Source organism: Grammomys surdaster, unplaced genomic scaffold (genome assembly GCF_004785775.1).
Source record: "Grammomys surdaster isolate TR1022 unplaced genomic scaffold, NIH_TR_1.0 140, whole genome shotgun sequence".
Taxonomy (NCBI): Eukaryota; Metazoa; Chordata; class Mammalia; order Rodentia; family Muridae; genus Grammomys; species Grammomys surdaster.
The window spans coordinates 1,948,899-1,969,949 of record NW_021604598.1 but is presented as its reverse complement, the minus strand read 5'-3'; the positions used below and the strand labels follow the sequence as shown (position 1 = coordinate 1,969,949).

The 21,051-nt window shown below is 49.4% G+C and overlaps 1 protein-coding gene across 1 annotated transcript; it reads left to right on the top strand.

Moving 5' to 3' along the window:
• Positions 1 to 8,503: 8,503 nt before the first annotated feature.
• On the top strand, positions 8,504 to 19,319 carry S1pr2 (sphingosine-1-phosphate receptor 2). The gene is made up of 2 exons (XM_028763843.1): positions 8,504 to 8,693; positions 16,699 to 19,319. Exon 2 carries the CDS (start codon positions 16,739 to 16,741, stop codon positions 17,795 to 17,797), a length of 1,059 nt encoding a protein of 352 aa, XP_028619676.1. The 5' UTR covers positions 8,504 to 8,693; positions 16,699 to 16,738; the 3' UTR covers positions 17,798 to 19,319.
• Positions 19,320 to 21,051: the final 1,732 nt, after the last annotated feature.

Below are 21,051 nucleotides of genomic sequence, written 5' to 3'. Positions count from 1 at the left end.
ATAAAACCCCCTTAGCTGGATACTCCACACCTGTAATCCCAGCACTTGGAAGGCTGAGACTATAGGATTGTGAGTTTGAGGCTAGCCTGGGCTACATAGGAAGAGCTTGTCTCAAAAAAATAAACATTAGCCGGGCAGTGGTGGCACACGCCTTTAATCCCAGCACTTGGGGGGCAGAAGCAGGTGGATCTCTGAGTTTGAGGCCAGCCTGGTCTACAGAGTGAGTTCCAGGACAGCCAGGGCTACACAGAGAAACCCTGTATCGAAAAACCAAAAATAAATAAATAAATAAATAAATAAACAAACAAACATTAAAAGGGGTGCTAGAGAGATGTTCAGGGGTTAAGAGCACTGACTATTCTCTCAGAGGACCAGGGTTTGGTTTTCAGTATCCACATAGTGGCTCAAAATTACCTCTAATTCCATTTCTGGGAAAATCCCACGTTCTCTTTGAGCTCTGTGGCACCAGACATTAAGGAGATGCACAGATATATGTGCAGGCAAATATTTATACACAAAAATTAAAATAAACACATATTTAACAAAAAAAAAAACCTACCACATAAAACAAAAAAGGTGACGGAGCAGGCAGGCTTCCAACATGGTTCTGTGGAAAGTACTTTATGGGGTTCAATAGTCAGCACCCCACAAAGTGGGCATGGTGGAGCTTGCCTGTGATCCCAGCACTAGGAGATGGAGGCAGGAGAATTATGAGTTGAAGGTCATCCTTCGATACATAGCAACCCACCTCCTGATATCATTGGTGACCCCTTAATTAGTAGAAGCTTCTGGAAGCTCTTCCTGGTTTCTATTGCTCTGTCTGAAAAGTCTTCATGGGCAGAGTCCTGCTTGCTTGCTTCTCTTTCACTCAGCTGCCCCCTCCTCCAAAGGGCCCAGCTCCCTGGCTGTCCTTCTTAAACTACCGGAAGTTCAGTCCTCATGTCTCTTCCTGGTGACCTATGTGACACCTTGAGTTACCTACAGGCCACGTGAAAGGTGGGGGAGGTCACTGGAGGAAGTGTCTGTCTTCCCCTGAGGACATCACCTTTGTCTGAAAGTCTCCTGACAACCAGCCAGATGTGTCTGTAACCTTGACATCACCCCTACCCCCTCTAGGCCTCAAGGGAGATAGATAGTAAATTGCTGAGCCAGCTGAGGGTAGCACTGAGAGAGGATAGGGGGGATTTCCTCCCTGTGACAGGTTCCCGAAGAGTATGATATTTCCGTTCAAATTGTTCTTCCTCCCATGACATGAGCCTAGGTTGTTTAGTGTTTTTTTTTTTTTCTTTTCTTTGCATACCACTTCTGTATGGTTAACACCTGGATCCTAGACCCTGTTCTGGTAGCACATCTGCATTGACAGGTGATGGAAATATGCACAAGTTGTCACCTGACTTTCATGCATGCCATAGGCATATTTGCTGAACATGTGCCCACATGCTCACACAACGGAAAATAAATACACTATGAAAAGAGAGAGTTTAACTTCTCTTGTTTTGTTTTTACTAGTTTTTCATTTTTTCTTTAAAAATGTGTATGAATATTTTGCCCACATGTATGCCTGTGTACTGCATACATTCCTGGGCCAGCAGAAGCCAGAAAAGGGAATCAAATCCCCTAGAATTGGAATTATGGAAAGCTGTGAGCTGCCAGCTGGAGCCTAGGAACTGAACCTGATTCCTCTCTAAGACCAGGAAGTTTTCTTAACCCCTGAGCCATCTTTCCAGTCCCCTGTTTTTTGGTTTTTTTTTTTTGTTGTTTTTTTTTGTTTTGTTTTGTTTTGTTTTTTTTTGGTTTTTCGAGACAGGGTTTCTCTGTGTAGTCCTGGCTGTCCTGGAACTCACTCTGTAGACCAGGCTGGCCTCGAACTCAGAAATCCGCCTGTCTCTGCCTCCCAAGTGCTGGGATTAAACAGTCCCCTGTTTTTATTTTCTTGAGGCAGGCAGGGTCTTGTGTAGCCCAGGCTGGCCTGGAATGAGCTGAAGCTAATGGACTTTAACTTCTGATTCTTTGACCTTTGTCGTCTGAGTACTGGGATTACATGACCCTGCACACACACACACACACACACACTCACTCACACACACTCACACACTCACTCACACTCTCACACACTCACACACTCACACACTCTCACACTCACACACACTCACTCACACACACACATACACTCACCCACACACACTCACACACACATACACTCACACACTCACACACATACACTCACCCACACACACTCATACACACATACACTCACACACTCACACACACATACACTCACACACTCACACACACTCACACACACTCACACATATTCACACACACTCATACACATACACTCACCCACACACACTCACACACACATACACTCACACGCACTCACTCACACACACTCACCCACACTCACATACACATACACACACATACACTCACCCACACACACTCACACACTCACACTCACACACTCACACACGCTCACACACACTTGCGATAAGACCTTACTGTACATCCCAAGCTGACTTCAAATCCATGATCCTTCTGCCTCTGCCTCCCTGAATGCTGGGGTTTCAAGGGTAACATAGCATATTCAGCTTGAAACTTGATCAGGATAAAGATTAAGGTCTAGAGCCACTAGACGCCCCCCACCCTCCACCCCAACTCCAGAACAGAAAGGTTCTAAGCATGGGTTCTCCCACTAAGCCTTGTCCCCAGCTTGGGAGATCCATACTGTCAGCTGGGGTTGTCCTTGTGCAGGTAAGTAACCTTATCACTGAGATCTCTTGAGTACGGTTTCCCTTGTCATGTATGGCTGACACTGCCTCTCAGTAGATATCTCTGGCTCTCACAGTCTTTCCATCCTGCCTATCTTCTGAAATTCTCCCAGAGCTTGGGAATATATACATATACATATACATATACATATACATATACATATACATATACATATATATAAATTATATATATTACACACATGGACTGAATGGACTGAAGCCAGGCACCTTGAGGTCAGCTGTTCTCTGCCTTCTGACCAGCTGTGGTTTTCTATCATGCTCTCTGCCTGCTACAAAAAGAAGCTTTGAAGAGGGGTGAGAGCCTCCATGGGTAGAAGGATAAAGGTTTAGAGAGCAGTTAGGGTGGGCAGTGTGTGTGTATGTCTCACATCTTTAATCCAAGCACACCAGAGGTAGAAGAAGATGCTTCTCTGAGTTCAAAGCCAGCCTGGTTTACAGAGTGAGTTCCAGGACAGCCAGAGCTACACAGTGAAAACCAAGAAACCCTGAAGAAGGAAGAAGAGAAGGACAAGGAGGAAGAGGAGGAGGAGGAGGAGGAAGAAGAGGAGGAAGAGGAAGAAGAAGAAGAAGAGGAGGAGGAGGAGGTGGAGAAGGAGGAGGATGAAGAAGGAGGAGGAAAAGGAGGAGGTAGAGGAAGAGGAGGAAGGGGAGGAGGAGGAAGAGAAGAGGAAGAGGAAGAGGAAGAAGAAGAAGAAGAAGAAGAAGAAGAAGAAGAAGAAGAAGAAGAAAGCAAGTAGTTAGGAAAGTGGTGGTGGCTGGCAGTCATAGGTTTTCCTCTATGGTCTGTGGCCACAGGAAACACAGGTGATAAGTTATAGTACCAGGCATGAATTCTCTGCTGTCGAGTGGTCCTTAAGACCAATTAGATGGGTATTAGTTATCCTCAGGGTAGAAGCGCCACTGTTGCACCTTGAGGAACATCTTGCTATTCTGGTCATTGCTGTGGTCACAGGCTTTACTGCTGAATAGGTCTCTTAGTTGCTTTTCTCCCTTGGCAGCTTGCACATCACCTTCCTGTGCTGTGAAAAGCCAGTCCTGAGGAAATGTCTAGATCAAGCCAGCTTGATTCCTTCAAGGTCTATGTCTGAAGTAGTACATTAGGGACTTATCTTCATGGACTGGACATACACTCAGGGACATGGCAAATAGCTTGTATTGTTTTGGTGGTTTTGGACTCCCCAGACCACCAACTTAACAACTTGAAGGGAGGTTTTCCACATCTGGGACTGGTTTTCCTCCTCCTCCTCCTCCTCCTCCTCCTCCTCCTCCTTCTTCTTTGTCTATGGCTTAGTTTAGTGCTGTATCTTTATTTAAACTATATACATAGGTACACACAGACATGTCTGTGCATACACATACACACATGTAATTGTAAGCAAACATAAATACTATGATTCCCTATGGCTTTTTAGGGTTGTTTATCTTCTTTCTTCCCTCTCCTTCTGTGTTGTCCTCCCTCCTGACTTCCTGGGTAAATCTCCCTCAGCCCTGTTTTTGTTTTTTGTTTTTTGGTTTTTTTGTTTTTGTTTTTTTTTTTTTGATACAGGGTTTCTCTGTGTAGCCCTGGCTGTCCTGGAACTCACTCTGTAGACCAGGCTAGCCTCGAACTCTTGAACTCAGAAATCTGCCTGCCTCTGCCTCCCAAGTGCTGGGATTAAAGGTGTGCGCCACCACCGCCTGGCCAGCCCTGTTTTTCTTAACTCCATTTCCATATTGTTTGTCTAATTTTTCGATGCTTTGGACAGAACTCAGGGCTTCCCATATCCTAAGTCATCCTTAACCCAGCTCTTTCATTGTTAATTGAAATATTCTTAACATAGCAAGACCCTGTCTAAAAAAGCATAAAATGGATGTTCAATTTTAAAAAATTCCTGTGCATGTGAGTTTGTGCTGGTATCCTCACAGGTCAAAAGAGGCCACTGGGTTCCCTGAAACTAGCGTCACACGTGGCTGTGATCTTCCTGGTATAGTTGCTGGGCATATACTCTCAAGCACTGAGCCGTCTTTTCAGTTTTACAATGGTCAGTATGTTAAATGAAAATATATGAACAGTGGTAGTAGGCTTGGTGGGTTGCTCAATGGTAGAGCACTGGCCTAGCATGTGCAAGAAGCCTGGGTTCCATCTCCGGCACTACAAAAAAAGCTATTAATCAATGTTGGTTATTAATCATGATTGCTACAAATATTTTATAATTGTGTTTTATCTTTTATGGTTTTGTAATTTTCTTTGTAATTAAAAAGCTTTTTTACACTCACTTACTTATCTGTGCACGTGTGTGTGCCCACACGTGTACTGTGTCACAGTTCTGGAGGTCAGAGGATGGTTTTCAGTAGTCTGCTCTTTCCCTTGACCACATGGGTCCTGGGGATCGAACCCAGGTTTGGTTTACTCATTGAGTCATCTTGTCAGCCTGTGTTTGTGAAGTCTGGAGTTAGTATACAGAGGTGGCCATGTCCTCATTCTGTCCTGGTTTCAGTCCCCAGCTTCTGGCAGTGAGGTGGATGATAAGTGTGGCAAGTGTCTGTTGCATTTTCCTTCGCATGGGTTCACAGGCAAATGTGGATGTATTTATACCATCCTTATAAATACTCTCCGAAGCGAGGAGAAACAATGAATATTAGTTTACAGCTTGCTTTTCCTGATATAGTCCTCTGTACCAGTTTCACTTCACTATTTACCCTTTTGTCCACGTGAGGATGGAAACTAGGGCCCTGCACATGCCAAGCACAGGCTGCTCAACTATACTGTATCTGCCTCCCAATAAACAACATTTTATTGATTGTTTAAAAAGATTTGTTTTAGCTGGGCAGTGGTGGCACACGCCTTTAACCCCAGCACTTGGGAGGCAGAGGCAGGCAGATTTCTGAGTTCGAGGCCAGCCTGGTCTACTGAGTGAGTTCCAGGACAGCCAGAACTACACAGAGAAACCCTGTCTCGGCCCCCCCCCCCAAAAAAAAGATTTTTTTTTTCATTCTATGTGTGTAAACATCTTGCATGCATGTATGTGTATGCCCCATGTGTGTGCAAATGGCAAATGTCCTTGCAAGCCAGAAGAGGGCGTCATTGGATTCCTTGGAACTGGAGTTACAGGCAGTGGTGAGCTGCCTCATGGATGCTGGGAATTGAATGAGGTCTTCCCTCTGCAAGAGCAGCCAGTGCTTTTAACAGCTGAGTCATCTTTCCAGCCCCCCTTCCCCCTCTCTCTCCCTCCCCTCCTCCACACGTTCTCTCTGTGAAGGTCAGAGGACAACTTGCAGGAGAGGTTCTCTCCTTTTACCACATGAGTCCTGGGACTAGAACTCAGGTTGTCAGGATTGGCAGCAAGTAAGCAAGCCCCTTTACTCTTGTTCAGCTATATAGCTGGTCCTATCCTTTTTTTTGAGATAGGGAATGAAGGTGCCTGGCTTCTAATATGTTTGTAGCCTAGGATAATCTTAAACTCCTGACTCTCCTCTCTACCTGCTCAGCACTGGGATGACAGGTGGCCAAGTCCAGCTTCAGATACTTTTTTTTTTTTACACCAATGTTTGGGAGTGGTTTCATTGCTTTATCTGGATCCCAGGCCACCTTCAATTCTTTAGTTTAATTTGTTGCTGGAATATAACATGTATGTACTTGTCAGCAGAGCCAGCAACACAAAGGATTTCCACAATGCAGGCAGAGCTGCCTTTGTCCCATCCTAGCACCAGTCTCTCAGTTCCTCTTCCAGGAAGTTGAGTACTTTCTTTTTCCTGTGCAGTTGTGGACTCTCTGCACTTATACAGACTCTGGGATCCATGGGGAGAGGGAGTATCATCCTGAGCATTGCTCTGCCTCCAGCCTTTAGTGTTTGAAGCACAGAGTGCTTGGATGGCCAATGGGAAGACCCTGTTTCACTCGCACATATGGTACCTATTTATTTTATTTCATTTTATAGTATTTTCCATGCTGGGGACAGAATTCAGGGCTTTATGCATCACAGGCAGGTACTCTACCCCTGAGCCACACCCACAGCCCCTCAGCTTGGGGATTCTAGTCCATTGTTCTGCCATTTCCGGTACTCTATTGAAAGGCTTAATCTATCTAGCAAGTCATAAACCTAGAACTTGTTATGTAACAGAAGATGGCTTTGGACTTCTGATCCCTGCCTCAACCCACTGAAGTGCCGGGATGATAGGCTTGCAAACAGTGACCCACTTACTGATTTAATTTTTGGGGTGGTGGAGACAGATCATGGGGCCCTGTGCATAAGAGACAAGTACTGTAACATTGAGCCACTCGCCCCAACAAATACCTCAGTGCCAATAGATATGAGGCCCAGCATTAAACAGGTCAAGGGGAAATCTTCTTTGCTTTTATGGGGCTTATGTTTGGGTGGGCAATCTACCCTTTTATTTTGTGTGTTTAATTTCTTTTTGTTTTTAATTATGTGTAATCTCGTGGGTATGTGCATGTGAGTACAAGGGCCCTTGAGGCTGAAAGTGTTGGATCCCCTGGGGCTCGACTCATAAGAGGCTCTCAGGTCTGTGGGGCTGGGAAGGTCTGTCCTCTGCAGGAACAGGAAGTGCTGTTGACCACTTGAGGCACCTCTTAGCACCTTTTAAAAATTTATTAATTTTAACTTTATATCTGTGTGTGTGCACACACATGGGTGTGTGCAGGCGCCATAGCAGCAGGCCTTGGCGGTCACAGGGCAATTTGCAGGAATTGGTTCTCGCTTTTCACCATGTGGGTCCTAGGCAAGGCCTTACCCCCCACACACACAGCTGAGCAGCCTGTCATTCTTTTTTAAATGCAATTATTATTATTGTACGTGTGTCATGTGTCGGTGTGTGAATGAAGGTGCAGCAATGCCAGTGTGTCCTGTGGAGGTCAGAAGCCAACTTTGCTTCCAGGGTGTAAACTCAGGTCAGGCTTCCAGGCAAGCACTTTCCCCTCGGCCGAGTGCAGCTAGACGCTGACCTTCTGTTACTCTAATTTTGGAATTTTTTTTCACTCTGAGTTGTTTGGAGGGAAGGAGCCAACAGGATCATGTGATCAAGACTGGCCTTGAACTCTAAAACAGACCTCCTGCTTCTACTTCACAAGTGCAGGAATTGGAGTTCACAAGTGCAGGAACTGGAGGTCCGAGCCACCATTCCACAGTTTTGCAGTGTTGAGGATGGACAACCAGGCAAACACTCAACCAGCTGAATCCACATCCCGGCCTGTTGTTTTTCAGAAAGGGTCTTGAGCTGGCAACCCGGGTGAAGGCTGCTAGGACAACCCTTCCAGGTGGCAGATGCTGGGATGACAGGCATATGTGCCACAACACCCAGTTGGATTTGGGGGTTCTTACCAAGTCTTCTGTTTGGGGGTGCTGGGCGTGGTACAATGTAGGCATTTATTTCTTGTAGAAACACACAGTAGGTGCTCAATCTTGAATTGCTGAGTCCTCACGTTGTGGGTAAGTGTGATTTCCTCCATTTCCAGGTCCCAGGTCCCAGCCTGGAGCTAAGCCAAATGGAATACAATTGTTTCAGGACTAGGCCACTTGGGTCAAAAGAGCTGTGACGTCACGCGGCCGTGACATCATGCCACGCAGTTCTCACGAGTGGGGGTTTGGGGGGAGCAGGGCGGGAGTTGGGGGGTGCGGACAAAGGGGCCCTGCTCTTCCCCTGTGCGCGCCCTGGCTAACTGGCGGGCCACATCTGGAATTCATTGCAAGTCGCCGCCGGAAAGAGGAGGAGAGGAGGGCGGGGCGAACAGGGAGTTGGGGCCGGAGGCGGCGGCTCTGCCCGCCTCTCTCTTGTCCTGGGTCCCCAACTCCGGGACTTAGACCGAGCACAGCCAACAGTCTCCAAAACCAGCCACTGGCTTTCCCGGGGCGCAGACGCCAAGGCCACTCAGGCCAGGGCAGGGACCCCGGCCGGCCTAGCCAGGTGAGCGCGCGGGGCAAAGGGGAGGTTCCGATCTGGGCGGGCCGCGATCCACTGAGACCCTGGGATCTCAGCTTGGGGGCCCGGGCCAGCGTCAGGCGCTCGTACAGGCGTTGCACGCGCTGCTCCAGGCTCTGCTACACCGAGGGGACGGATCATCCACTGTGCGCCCCTGCCCACCACTCCAGGCAGCTGCTCCCCACCTACTGAGTGGCGCACCCCCAGACTGAGCTCCCCGCCTTCCTTGGGCCAGGAAGTTGGCGCTGAAGAGAAAGGCGGAATCCGAGCGCTTTGGGCTGGCGACTTTGCAAGACTGGATGGGGGTTCTCAGAAAGCAGGGTTTGGGGCAGTGGGGTTGCTGGGGAGAGGTGCAGCATCCCTTCTTCTCTGTCTTCGGCTTGAGCTAGGATGAAAGGTGTTGCGTTCGAGCGCACACTCGGAGTTCATGGGCGGGGTCCCTGGCGAAGGCCATCACCCCACCGCCAGTGAGACTACTTTTTTGCCTCAGTTTCCCTTAGTTGCCCCTGTCCTTCAGTCTCCCTTTCGGGAGATCACTTTGTTTCGAAGAAAAGGGACATTAACTGAAAAGTCCAGGTGTCTCCTCTTCTCGTCCTAGCCCAGGGATGGGGCGTAGGGGTGAAGGAAGGCATGCGTGGCGTAGAGTCCGCTTTGTCGCGGGCTACACAGCGGTGGGACCTCACCCCCTTCTAGCGCACGGGTTGACTCACCCGGGGATTTCCACCTCCCACCCCCGTCCCTATCCTTGTTGTTAGATGCCCGAGGCGACACCCGCTGAGCCTACTGTCCCCTGTGGGGCAACGTGAGAGCATCACTGAGGGGGAGGGAAAGTAGTTGCTGTAGCTACTCTCTCCGGTGCCCTAGAATCTAGATGTGGGGGCCCTCTGGTGGGATGCAGAGGTGTCGCCTCCCCCTATTGCCTTCTGCAGGTTAGGGACATCCTGCGCGCGTGTCGGGGTCTCGGGAGAGAGATGGCGCCGCCCGAGCCCGAGCGAGTGTGGATACCACGCATTCCTCGGCCTGATAAGGAGCCGGAGAGTGCTGCCTGAGCCGGGCGGGTCTTACTGGCGTCTCCATGGAGACGCGCCTGGCTTCGTGTAGTGGTTGGGTAGGGGTGCTGTTAAGGGATTGAGATGTCCCCATGCTTTGCATGCGAGCCCTCCGATTTCGGGCTCTTTCATTCATTCATGCGCCTGCCTCCCTTGGACCAGGCAAAAGAAGCTGAGGGTGAACCTGATTGCTGGTTTCACGCGGTACTGTGGAAAACAAGATAATTTCCGATGATAAAGTCAGATGCTCCGATAGAAATTGGGGGTGGGCTGTGCTGGGCAAGATGCCTCGTTTCTTTAATCCCAGTGCTCAGGAGAGTTAAGGGGGCATCTTTTTTATTCAAGGCCAACGTGATCTACATAATGAGTTTCTGGTCAACCTGGGATACACAGTAAGTCCCTGACCCCAAAACAAAACAAAAAGAGAAGGTAGTTCCTGAAGGCCTAGACAGTGACAGTCAAATGAAATCCAAAGATAAGATAGTCTACCGGAAAAAGTGTTTGTGTGGGGGTTGGGAGGGGGTCTGTAGGAGACACCAGAGGCCACTACAGCTGGTCTCGACCCTGAGGTCGAGATTCAAAAGGAGGTTAGTGTGTGTATGCCTGGGCCTTAGCTAGCCATAGGAGAGTGTGGCGGTGGGGGGGGGGGTGTGAGAATAAAGTTCTGAGTTAGGTCAGTTCTCCCCTGCAAGCTTGGTGGGCAGAAGCCATGTAGGAGGGGCTACACCCACACAGCAACCAAAGGGGTAGGGGTTGGGGGAGGTTCCTGCAGAGCTGAGCTTGGCCAGCTGCTTGCAGGGATGGGTGAGCTCTTTGGAACTGGGAGGGAGTGGAGGGGGTGGAGGGGAGCCACCAGGCCTTCCTTCAGCCTTCCCCTCCACTAATCTCTAGCTAAGCAGTCATGTCCGGGTCTATCTCTCTTCCCTCACTCCAGACCCTTTCACTTGGTCCTCTTCCTCATGTATTTTCTGCAGTCCTGGGAACCCAGGGCTTCAAAAGGATGCTGTACCCCTAAGCTACACCAAGTTCTTAATTTCATGTATTTATAGACAGAGTCTCACTATGCAGCTGTCCTGAAACTCACTATGTAGATCAGGCTGCTCTCAAATTCACAGAGATCTGCATGTCTGTCTCCCAAGTCCTGAGATTAAAAGTGTGCACCAACACACAGTGCTTTTTAATATGTATACAGTTTAAACTTACATTTATTTATGTGTGGGCATGTGTGTTTCGTGGCATGAGTGTGCAGGTTAGAAAAAAACTTTTGAGAGTCATTTCTCTCTTTCACTATGTGGGTACTGGGGGTGGATCAAGTCTCCAAGCTTGGTGGCAAGTGCCTTTAGCCAATGAGTCGGCAGTCTCCTTGTACTACCCAGGCTCATCTCCAACTCACTATGTAGCCTAGGCTGGTCTTGAACTCCCATCTTCCTTCCTCAGCTTCCTGTGTAGCTGGGATTATAGGTATGAACCAGTCAGGCTCATTTTTAGTTCAGAGCCTATTCTCTAGCGGCTACTTCCCCTGTCTCTGAGAGGCAGTCTGGACCACTGTGGTGGAGTGGGACAGGAGGCCAGAGTCGGAGTTTAGCCAGGTCTTGGAGTCTGGACAAAGGGAAGAGGCCCGCCTCTATCCGCCTGTAGAGTGACTCTTCCTCCAAGGCTCCAACCCTTTGGGCTAGCTTCCTCTTTCTGAAAGTCCTTAAACCGCTTAAGCTCCTGTCTTTGGTTAGAAAGGTTCTAGGAGGGAAAATGAGATGAGATGAGAGAGAGAGAGAGAGAGAGAGAGAGAGAGAGAGAGAGAGAGAGAGAGAGAGAGAGAGAGAGAAAGAGAGAGAGAGACAGAGAGAGAGAGAAATCGAGCGTAAGCACGTGCCAGCCTGGACCCGAGTTTCCCCTTCCTTACTTGGACAGTGTGTGTGGTGTGTCTGTAGTGTGTGTATGGTGTGTGTCTGTGTATGGTGTGTGGTTTGTGTGTGTATATGTACGATGTATGTGTGTGTTTGGGGGTGTGCGTGCGTGTATGTGAGTGTGAGTACACTCACACAAAGAGTCTTAGCCTTGGTATAGGCTGTGAGTATAGACAGCATTTACTGTCTTCCCTCCCCTGGAAGACAGACTTTCTGGTCGGTCCCTAGGGTGCTCTGGCTGGCCGGTCACATTTATTTCTGCAGGAAATGGCCGTAATTCTTCCTCTTGTACCCGGCCAGACTGGAGAAGAGGTGGGAGTCTCAGAGGGGGGTGGGTAAGGGACACACCCAGGGGTTCTCACCCACCAGGCTTGGAATTGGAGGGGGGTTGATTCTCAACAATGAATCCCAAGAGGGGCCCAGATGATCAGGGCAGCATGGAGGCATCTAAGGGGGGGGGGGTGACCCAGCGGTCAGACTGTGGTTCAAACAGCCCCACAGGGACAATCACACAGCTCCTGAAGAGCAGAGTCCCAGCAGCTTCCAAAAGGGGACAGTAGGATTCTTCACTGCAGCTGGACCAATCGGATGCAGAGGATGCACGGAAAATGAGCCAATCAGGCTCCGGGCTACTTCGGCTTGAATACCTGGCTTGAAGGCCTAGCTGTGTGGCCTAGGCCAAACTGGCTTGGGACCCGCTGCAATGCAACGAGCTGAGGGCATTGGGGCACCCGGGGCTCTGTCCAGGCAGGGGAAACAAGGAGCCTCTGTGTGAGGATCTGGGTGGGGCAGCTGTCCCCGAGGACACGTACAAGCTCTTCTCTGTTCCCAAAGTAGGACGGATGTCCCCTCGCCCAGGGGGTGGGCAGCAGCTGTCTCTGTAAACCCCTTCAAAGGCTAGGGTGTCCAACCGAGGGGACATCCGGGAAAGGAGATGGCTGGGCGACCCCGGAAGACCCCCATCATTTTCAGTGCTCACTAGGAACCGGCTCAACCAGCCAGCTTCTGGAACGGTGCTCTTTCTGGGAAACACGTGGCTCTTGTCAGGCCTCTTTCCAAGCCCAGGCTGGGGAGACTTCTTAACATGTGGCCTCTCCCTGTAACCAAGAACTGGAGGATTTACATTGCTCCAGCCCCTCTGAGATTCCCCCTACTCCCCTCTAGCTGGCCATGGCGTGTTCAGCGTCTCATGTTCTCTGCCCACACAGATCCCCCTCCCTTCCCCTGTCCCTTCCCAGGCTCAGCTCAGTTTTCCTTGCAAAGGAGGGGTGGGTGACTCAGACGCTTCATGAAAACAAATTTCTAACCTCTCTGCCTGCCTCTCTGCACAGACTGCTCCAAGGGGGCCTCCCCTCACAGCTCATATACCCTGCCTCCCGGCCCCTCTGCATAGTCAGCTACATTGGGGCCCCTTCACAGCTCACATGACTTTAGCAGCTACCCCATCTTCCCAGCCAGGACCTCCCAGACCTAGTGACCCTCCTCATTCTCTCCATTTCCACCCCTAGACTTCCTCACACCGGATGTGACAGAGGCTCTGCCATGTTTGTTCCAGGGGCTTGACACATCTGGATTGCATCCTGGCACTGGTGGGGGTGCCAGCGCCCTGCCCGCCCCCTAGGGACCCAGTGTCCTTGGTAGTGTGAGATGGTGGGGATGGAAACCAGCTGTTAGAGGGTGGGTTTTTGTTGTTGTTGGTTCTTTTTTTTTGGCTAAGTCAGCATCTTTTCCCAGAAGATCGGGTGGATGGAGGTAGTCCAGAGCTTGTGTGTGTTGAGAAAGGGGGAACACTGAAGACATTAGCTAATACTTGTTGGATATTTCCTCTGCTCTCTGTGTGTGTTGTGTATGTAGGTGCATGTACATGTATGTGTACACGTGAGTGTGTGTGCCAGAGGGCAAGTTCACCTACTGCTCCTCAAATTCCATCCTATCTTGTGTTTTGCCTTGTTTTTTGAGACAGGGTCTCTCAGTGGCCTGAAACTGTCCAAGAAGATTAGACTGAGGACCAGAGGCCTGGGGATCCTCCTGTCTGCTTGCCCAGTGCTAGGGTCACAGATTTGACTCCTCACCCTTGGTTTTTTTGTTTGGTTGGTTTTTTTGAGACAGAGTTTCTCTGTCTAGCTACGGCTGTCCTGGAATTAGCTCTGTAGACCAAGCTGGCCTCAAACTCAGAGATCAGTCTGCTCTGCTTCCCTAGTGCTGGGATTAAAGGCATGCGCCACCACCACTCAGCTCACTCTCAGTCTTTTTGTGTAAGTGCTGGGGGCTAGCCTCAGGTCCTGTGTATACAAGGCAAGGATTCTACCTACTGAGCTGTCTCTTCAGGCCCTGCATATATCTTTTTCTTTTTAAATTTCTTTCCATTGAGCTTCTAGGGAGCTTGCCCTGTCTCAAACTCCCACGTTACCATTACTGGCCTTATTAAACGTGGGGATCAAACTCAGGCCCTCACATTGAGAAGGCAAGTGCTTTACCAGTGTCTCCCCAGCTCCCGAGCAGCTGTTCCCGCCCTTTCTCTTGGTTCTCCCTCCTTCCCTTTTTAAAGTTTATCATGTTTATTATGGGGGGACATGATGTGTAGGGAGAATGGGCACACCCTTGCCACTGGCATCTGATGTGGAGGTCAGAGGACAATTCCAGAGAGTCACTCCTACCATAGCTCTGGGGACTCTAACTCATGGTGTCAGGCTTGCTCAGCAAGTACACTTCCCCAGTCAGCCATCTCTCATGCCCTGTCCATCCGTCTTTTCTGCCCTCACTCTTTCTCCAAGCTGGTCCTGAACTCTTGGGTCAAAGTTCACATCACCTTGGGTGCTGTGATTACAGGAGCACAGCAGGTTTCACACATCCTTGAAAAAGAGTTTTTCATCCCTTATGGAGATATTTTTTGGTACCCATTGTACAGATGGGTATGTTGGGGCTAAGAGGCTGAGCCTTCAGTAGCTCACTCTCTTGAGTGTTGGAGTTAGAGTGGGAACAGATGAACTCTGCTGTGCCACCAAGGTCCATGTCCTTCGGGATAGTACAGCTTTGGGAGGCTTGGACCTTAGGGCCGTCCTGGTGTCTCCCCAAGTCCTTATCTTTGGGTGTGCCCATGGCCTCAAGGCTTAGTCCCAGCCTGGAATCCTGGCTGTGGGTGGTAATGAGCAGGGTTTGGTGCTGGTGGTAATAAGAATCTTGCTGACCCAGGTCAGCAGACAGCATGAAGCCTGAGGCTCCTGTGTGTAGGACAGAAGTGACAAGCTGTCCAGTCCCTACCTGAGGCTTGTTCTCTGGGAAGGCAGGTAGGTTTCTAGAAGTCCAGGGAATCTTCTATGTGTTCCTTTTTTCTTGAGACAGGATCTTGCTGTGCAGCTCAGGCTGCCTGGAATGTGTAGCAGCCCTCCTGCCTCGGCCTCTTGAGCACAACGCTATGCCTGACTTTTTTGTTTGTTTTTTTGTTTTTGAGACAGGGTTTCTCTGTGTAGCTTGGCTGTCCTGGAATTCAGCCTGTAGACCAGTTAGACCTCAAACTCACAGACATTCTCCTGCCTCAGCTTCCCAAGTGCTGGGACTAAGGGAATACACTACCACCAACTAGCTATGTCTAACTTTTTCTTTTTTTAAAGATTTATTTATTTGTATATGAATACAATGTAATTGTCTTTAGACATACCAGAATGCCTAACTTTTTAAAAATATTTAAATAATTTTATTTCTTTAAATAAAAATTATATCATTTCTCCTCTTCCTATTCCTTTCTCCAACCCATCCCTTGCAACACCCTACTCTCTCTCAACTTTATGGCCTCCATTTCCTTCTCTGTCTATATATATTCCTAAATATATAAATACAACCTGTTCAGTTCATACAGTATTTCTTTTTTTTTTTTTTTTTTTTTTTTAGTATAGAATAGAGTTTATTCAGGGCATGGGAGGGGAGCCAGGAGGGTAGTAGAGGCAGAGAGAGAGAGCGCAGAGAGGTAGAGGTAGAGGAGTAGGGACTGGCCATGACCGCGTGGAAAGAGGGAGAAGGGAAGAGGGGAGGGGGCAGAGAGAAGCTGGAGGCAAGAGAGCTACAGTATTTCTTATATGAATATAATTTCAGGGCTAATCACTTGGTATTGGATTTTTTTTTTTTTTTTTTTGAGGCAGGCTAGCCTCAGACTCACGGAGCCTTGCCTGCCTCTGCCTTCTCACTGATGAGCTTAAAGACACATCTTGTGTAGCCGAGGCTGTCTTCCCCAACTTGCTTCATTATATAGCCAAGATGACCATGACCTCAATCGTGCTTCTACCTCCCAAGTGATGGTGTTACAGACATGAACTACCATGACTTAAGTATGCCCTGCTGAGGTTGGAACCCTGGGTTTCCTGCATGTTGGACAAGCTCTCTACCAAGGGAGTTACAGCCCTAGCACTCTGTTCTTTGTTTCTGAGACAGAATCTCACTTTGTAAACCTCACATGGTTTAACACGCCTTGGATCACAACTCTTGGGAGGCAAGGGGAGGTAGAACTCCATGAGTTCCAAGCTGTTCAGTTCACCTACTAAGATTCTGTCTTAAAACCAAATAAAATGTCAAAAGACATCAACAAAAACAGAAGGGCTGGAGAGATGGCTCAGCAGTAAAGAACACTGACTGTTCTTCTGGAGATCCTGAGTTCGAATCCCAGCAACCACATGGTGGTTCACAACCATCTGTAATGAGATCTGATGCCCTCTTAGGGGGTATCTGAAGACAGCAACAGTGTACTTACATATAATGATAAATAAGTAAAACCTTTTAAGACACACACATACACAAGAGACTGTTGCTGGGGCTTACTGACTGTGTACCCTATCACGTGGTAGCTTGGTGACCTTGAAAACCTGAGCTGACTTCTCTAAGCATTCAGTCTGTCACATGGAGGGTCGGTGATGAATGTAGCTTCCCTGAGGTCACTCACTGAGATCTTGGAGCTAGACCCTGAAGCTCTGTAGTCACAGTTCAGAGTCCCTGCAAAAGCCACAACCATGACCTGCTGTCCCTTTTCTGTCCCTCTGTCCTCTGCAGTGCTCAGCCCCATGGCCCCGGCCGGCCACTGAGCCCCACCATGGGCGGCTTATACTCAGAGTACCTCAATCCTGAGAAGGTTCTGGAACACTACAATTACACCAAGGAGACGCTGGACATGCAGGAGACCCCCTCCCGCAAGGTGGCCTCGGCCTTCATCATCATCTTATGCTGTGCCATCGTGGTGGAGAACCTTCTGGTGCTAATCGCAGTGGCCAGGAACAGCAAGTTCCACTCAGCGATGTACCTGTTCCTTGGCAACCTGGCAGCCTCCGACCTGTTGGCAGGCGTGGCCTTCGTGGCCAACACCTTGCTCTCGGGGCCTGTCACTCTGTCCTTAACTCCCTTGCAGTGGTTTGCCCGAGAGGGTTCAGCCTTCATCACACTCTCCGCCTCGGTCTTCAGCCTCCTGGCCATCGCCATCGAGAGACAAGTGGCCATCGCCAAGGTCAAGCTCTACGGCAGTGACAAAAGCTGTCGAATGTTGATGCTCATTGGGGCCTCTTGGCTAATATCGCTGATTCTGGGTGGCTTGCCCATCCTGGGCTGGAATTGTCTGGACCAGCTAGAGGCCTGCTCCACTGTGCTGCCCCTCTATGCTAAGTACTATGTGCTCTGCGTGGTCACCATCTTCTCCGTCATCTTACTGGCTATTGTGGCATTGTATGTCCGAATCTACTTTGTAGTCCGCTCCAGCCAAGTGGATGTTGCTGGTCCTCAGACACTGGCCCTGCTCAAGACGGTCACCATTGTACTAGGTGTTTTCATCATCTGCTGGCTGCCAGCTTTTAGCATCCTTCTCTTAGACTCTACCTGTCCCGTCCGGGCCTGCCCTGTCCTCTACAAAGCCCATTATTTTTTTGCCTTTGCCACCCTCAACTCATTGCTCAACCCTGTCATCTATACATGGCGTAGCCGGGACCTTCGGAGGGAGGTGCTGAGGCCGCTCCAGTGCTGGCGGCGCGGGAAGGGAGTGACGGGACGCAGAGGTGGGAACCCTGGTAACCGGCTCCTGCCCCTCCGCAGCTCCAGCTCACTGGAGAGAGGCATGCATATGCCTACATCGCCAACATTTCTGGAGGGTAACACAGTGGTCTGAAGGGAAAATGTGAACTGATAGTTAACCAAGCCACAGAGAGCTCTGTGGAGAGAGACCAGGTGACCTCATGATGTCTCTCAGCCCCACAGGTCTGGAGGAACTGACCACAGCTCATAGGTCAGGTGGCCAACGGAAGCACTGACTAATTGGATTGTAGTACCAAGACTGTGGGGACCATTAAGGGTCTAGGGTGACAGCAGGCTGGAGCCTCAGGCTAGACATTTGCCACTTGCTACAAAAGGTCTCAGCATTCTGTCTGTCCTATCTTCCGGCCCCCTGGTTCCCTTCCTGCCTCCTCCATTTAAGGGCCTCTCTATGTAGCCCTGACTGGCTAGAACTTGCTAGGCAGACCAGGCTGACCTAGAACTCACAGAGATTTACCTGTCTGTTCTGAGTGCTGGGATTTTAAAGCTCTGTACCACCACACCCAGCTCCTGCCACCTTCCATAAACAACCTTAGGCTACTTCTTGAGGAAACACTGTCCCCAGAGGACCCAAGGCTTCTTCCCTGTCTATCTGAGGCCTAAATCCACAGCTTCCCCAATTTCATAAACTGCTGCTTCTTCTCTTTCCTTTCATGTTCGGGGAAAGGAAACCACTGTGGGGGCAGGGAGGAGTCCTGGAATCCCAATCTTTATTCTCAGATCTCATTGACCACTTGCTTTATTGGGGAGCAGTGAAGAATCCGTTGAGGCAGTGTGGGGCAGATGTTGAGGAGACTTTGGGTTTCCTGATGAGGACACTCTAGGGGAGGTATTGATCATTCTGGGAACCCCTTCTCCCATACCCAGCCTCCCTCCACATGAGCTCCTTACCCCTTAACCCTTTTCCAGGCACCAGGTCCCCTAAGGCAGAGCAGCCTTGAACTGGATGTAGCTGCTTGCAATTTGTTGTTTTTAAAAATTGGGACAGGGTCTCATGCAGCCCAGGCTGGCCTCCAACTTACTATGTAGCCAAGGCTGTCTTTGGACTTCTGATCCTCCTGCCTCCGCTTCTGGAGTGCCGGTATCACAGGGGTGCACCACCACCACCACCTGTCTTGAAAATGACCATGAATGACATAGTTCACAGAGCTATGGATGGCCAAGGACATTCCTGGGTACTCTTAAGCATCTTCCCTTGAAGGACTTTGCTAAATCCTGTGGAGAAATAGAAAATCCAGTACGGTACAAACTGTATTTATATGTGTCTGTGTGTCCATGTGGGGTCTGTGACCTCCTGTCCAGTCTGGGTGCTGCCTGACCTCTTATGTGCACATCTATGTCAAGACTGCTAGAGAGATAGGCGGGGGTGTGTCCGTGGGGCCTGGCCACGGTCAGGCCTCCTGGGAATCACTGATTCATCTCTCCCACACACAGAAACCTCTGCCTTAAAGAAATGTGTGGAAGAAAAGGCTGAGGAAGGGGAGACTTGGGAGGCAAGGAGCCAGTCGGGAGTGTGTCTCCCCTCATACAGCTTCCCAGATGTCCCCCTTATGCTGGAAACCCAGATCTGGGCCAATAAACAGTTCGATTTCTCTTGCTGCTCGTGGTTATGGTGTCTGTGTGTCTGTGTGTCTGTGTGTCTCTGTGTGTGTGATAGGCAGACATTCCCTACCCCCCATTAGTGTCCTGCCAAGGCACCCCAGCTTTTCCATTTTTCTATCCATCCCCCACTCTTAGCTCTGTCTGAGCTGGAATTGAATGCTGTGGCTTCTGGGACAAAAAAAAAAAAACAGGCCAACTTGACCTTTTCCCTAGGCCTACTGGGAAGTGTCTGGCTCCTCACATGACTCATTAGGCCCAGGGCCACCATGTTTTCCTTCAAAGGTACACCTTAGCAGGTGAGTTTCAGCTTTTCTCCATCCCAAGTTTGTGCACAGTCTGGGGAGTTGGAGAGGTGGTCTCAGGGGGATAAGCAAGCCCAGCTACCCCTTCAGGGTTACTATTTCCCAAAGTCCTGGGACTACCATCAATACTTTCTTGATTTGTTTTATTTTAGATATGTGTCAGTCTCTCTCTCTCTCTCTCTCTCTCTCTCTCTCTCTCTCTCTCTCTCGTGTGTGTGAGTGTGTGTGTGAAGATTGTGGAATGCATGTACATGTAGTACTTAAGCAGGCCAGGGGCATTGGATTCGATGGTGCTGGGGTTACAGGTGGTTTTAATTGGCCTGTTGTGGATGCTGGGAACAGAACATAGGCCTTCTGGAAGAGCAGCAAGTGCTCTCAACCATGGAACCATCTCTCCAGCCTCTTTTCATTTCTCCCCACTCTTCCCCAGTTACTGGGGATTCAACCTAGAATGTCAATACACAAGCACTCGTGCACGCTTGCACAGACACAGGGATTTAGCCATATCAGGCTAACTTCAAATTCACTATGTAGTAGCTGAGGATGACCTTGAACTTGCTTCCACCTGCCTTTACCTCCCACGTGCTGGAGTTATGCCACCAAGCCAGGTTTATGTTGTACTAAGGATGGAACCCAGGGCTCCCTGCGTGCTAGGCCATTGCTCCATCAGCTGAGCACCTCCCCAGCCTCAGTCCTCAAGTTCTTTGTGTTATCCTAAGGGGCTCCAGGGATGAGCTTTCCTCCGCTGCCCAGAGGCAAGGGTCTTTAAGAGCCTGTTCTTGGGCTGAGGTTATGGTTCAGTGGCTGAAGCTTCTGCTGGGAAAGACTGAGGAACAGAGTTTGCATCTGTAGGAACTACATGATATTGTAAAGGCTGGGTGGGTCTGGAATCACTGCACTGGGGAAGCAGAGACAAGCAATCTTGGTGTGGGGGGTGGGGGAGTGGCAAACTAGCACCTGCAGACCAAGAAAGACCCTGCTTCAGTAAATAAAGAGAGGGATAGAGGGAGATACCTGAAGTCAGCCTCGGCCCTCTACACAAGCGCTTGCATCTGTGAACTCGGCTATATGCAGACACACACACATGGACTCTTCCAGCTTGGCCTCCAATACAATGCTAGTCCCAGACAGGGTTCAAGTTACCCAACAGTGGTCATTTCTGAACTGTCCAGAGAAGGGAAATTCCAGTAGGGGGAAGGCCTGTGGCCTCTGTCCTCTTGCAATAGACCTTTGGATACTGCAATAGACAATTGACAGAGTTCATGCACTAGCATCAAGCCAACAAATTAAACCACAAACATAAATAAACAAAAAATAACCCCCTCAAAACAAAATGTTTTAATTAAGTTTGATTGTTGAAAATTTTTCTTTTTAAAGTTTCCTTTTAAGTGTGTATATGTGTATGCACAGATGTGTGCATGTAAGT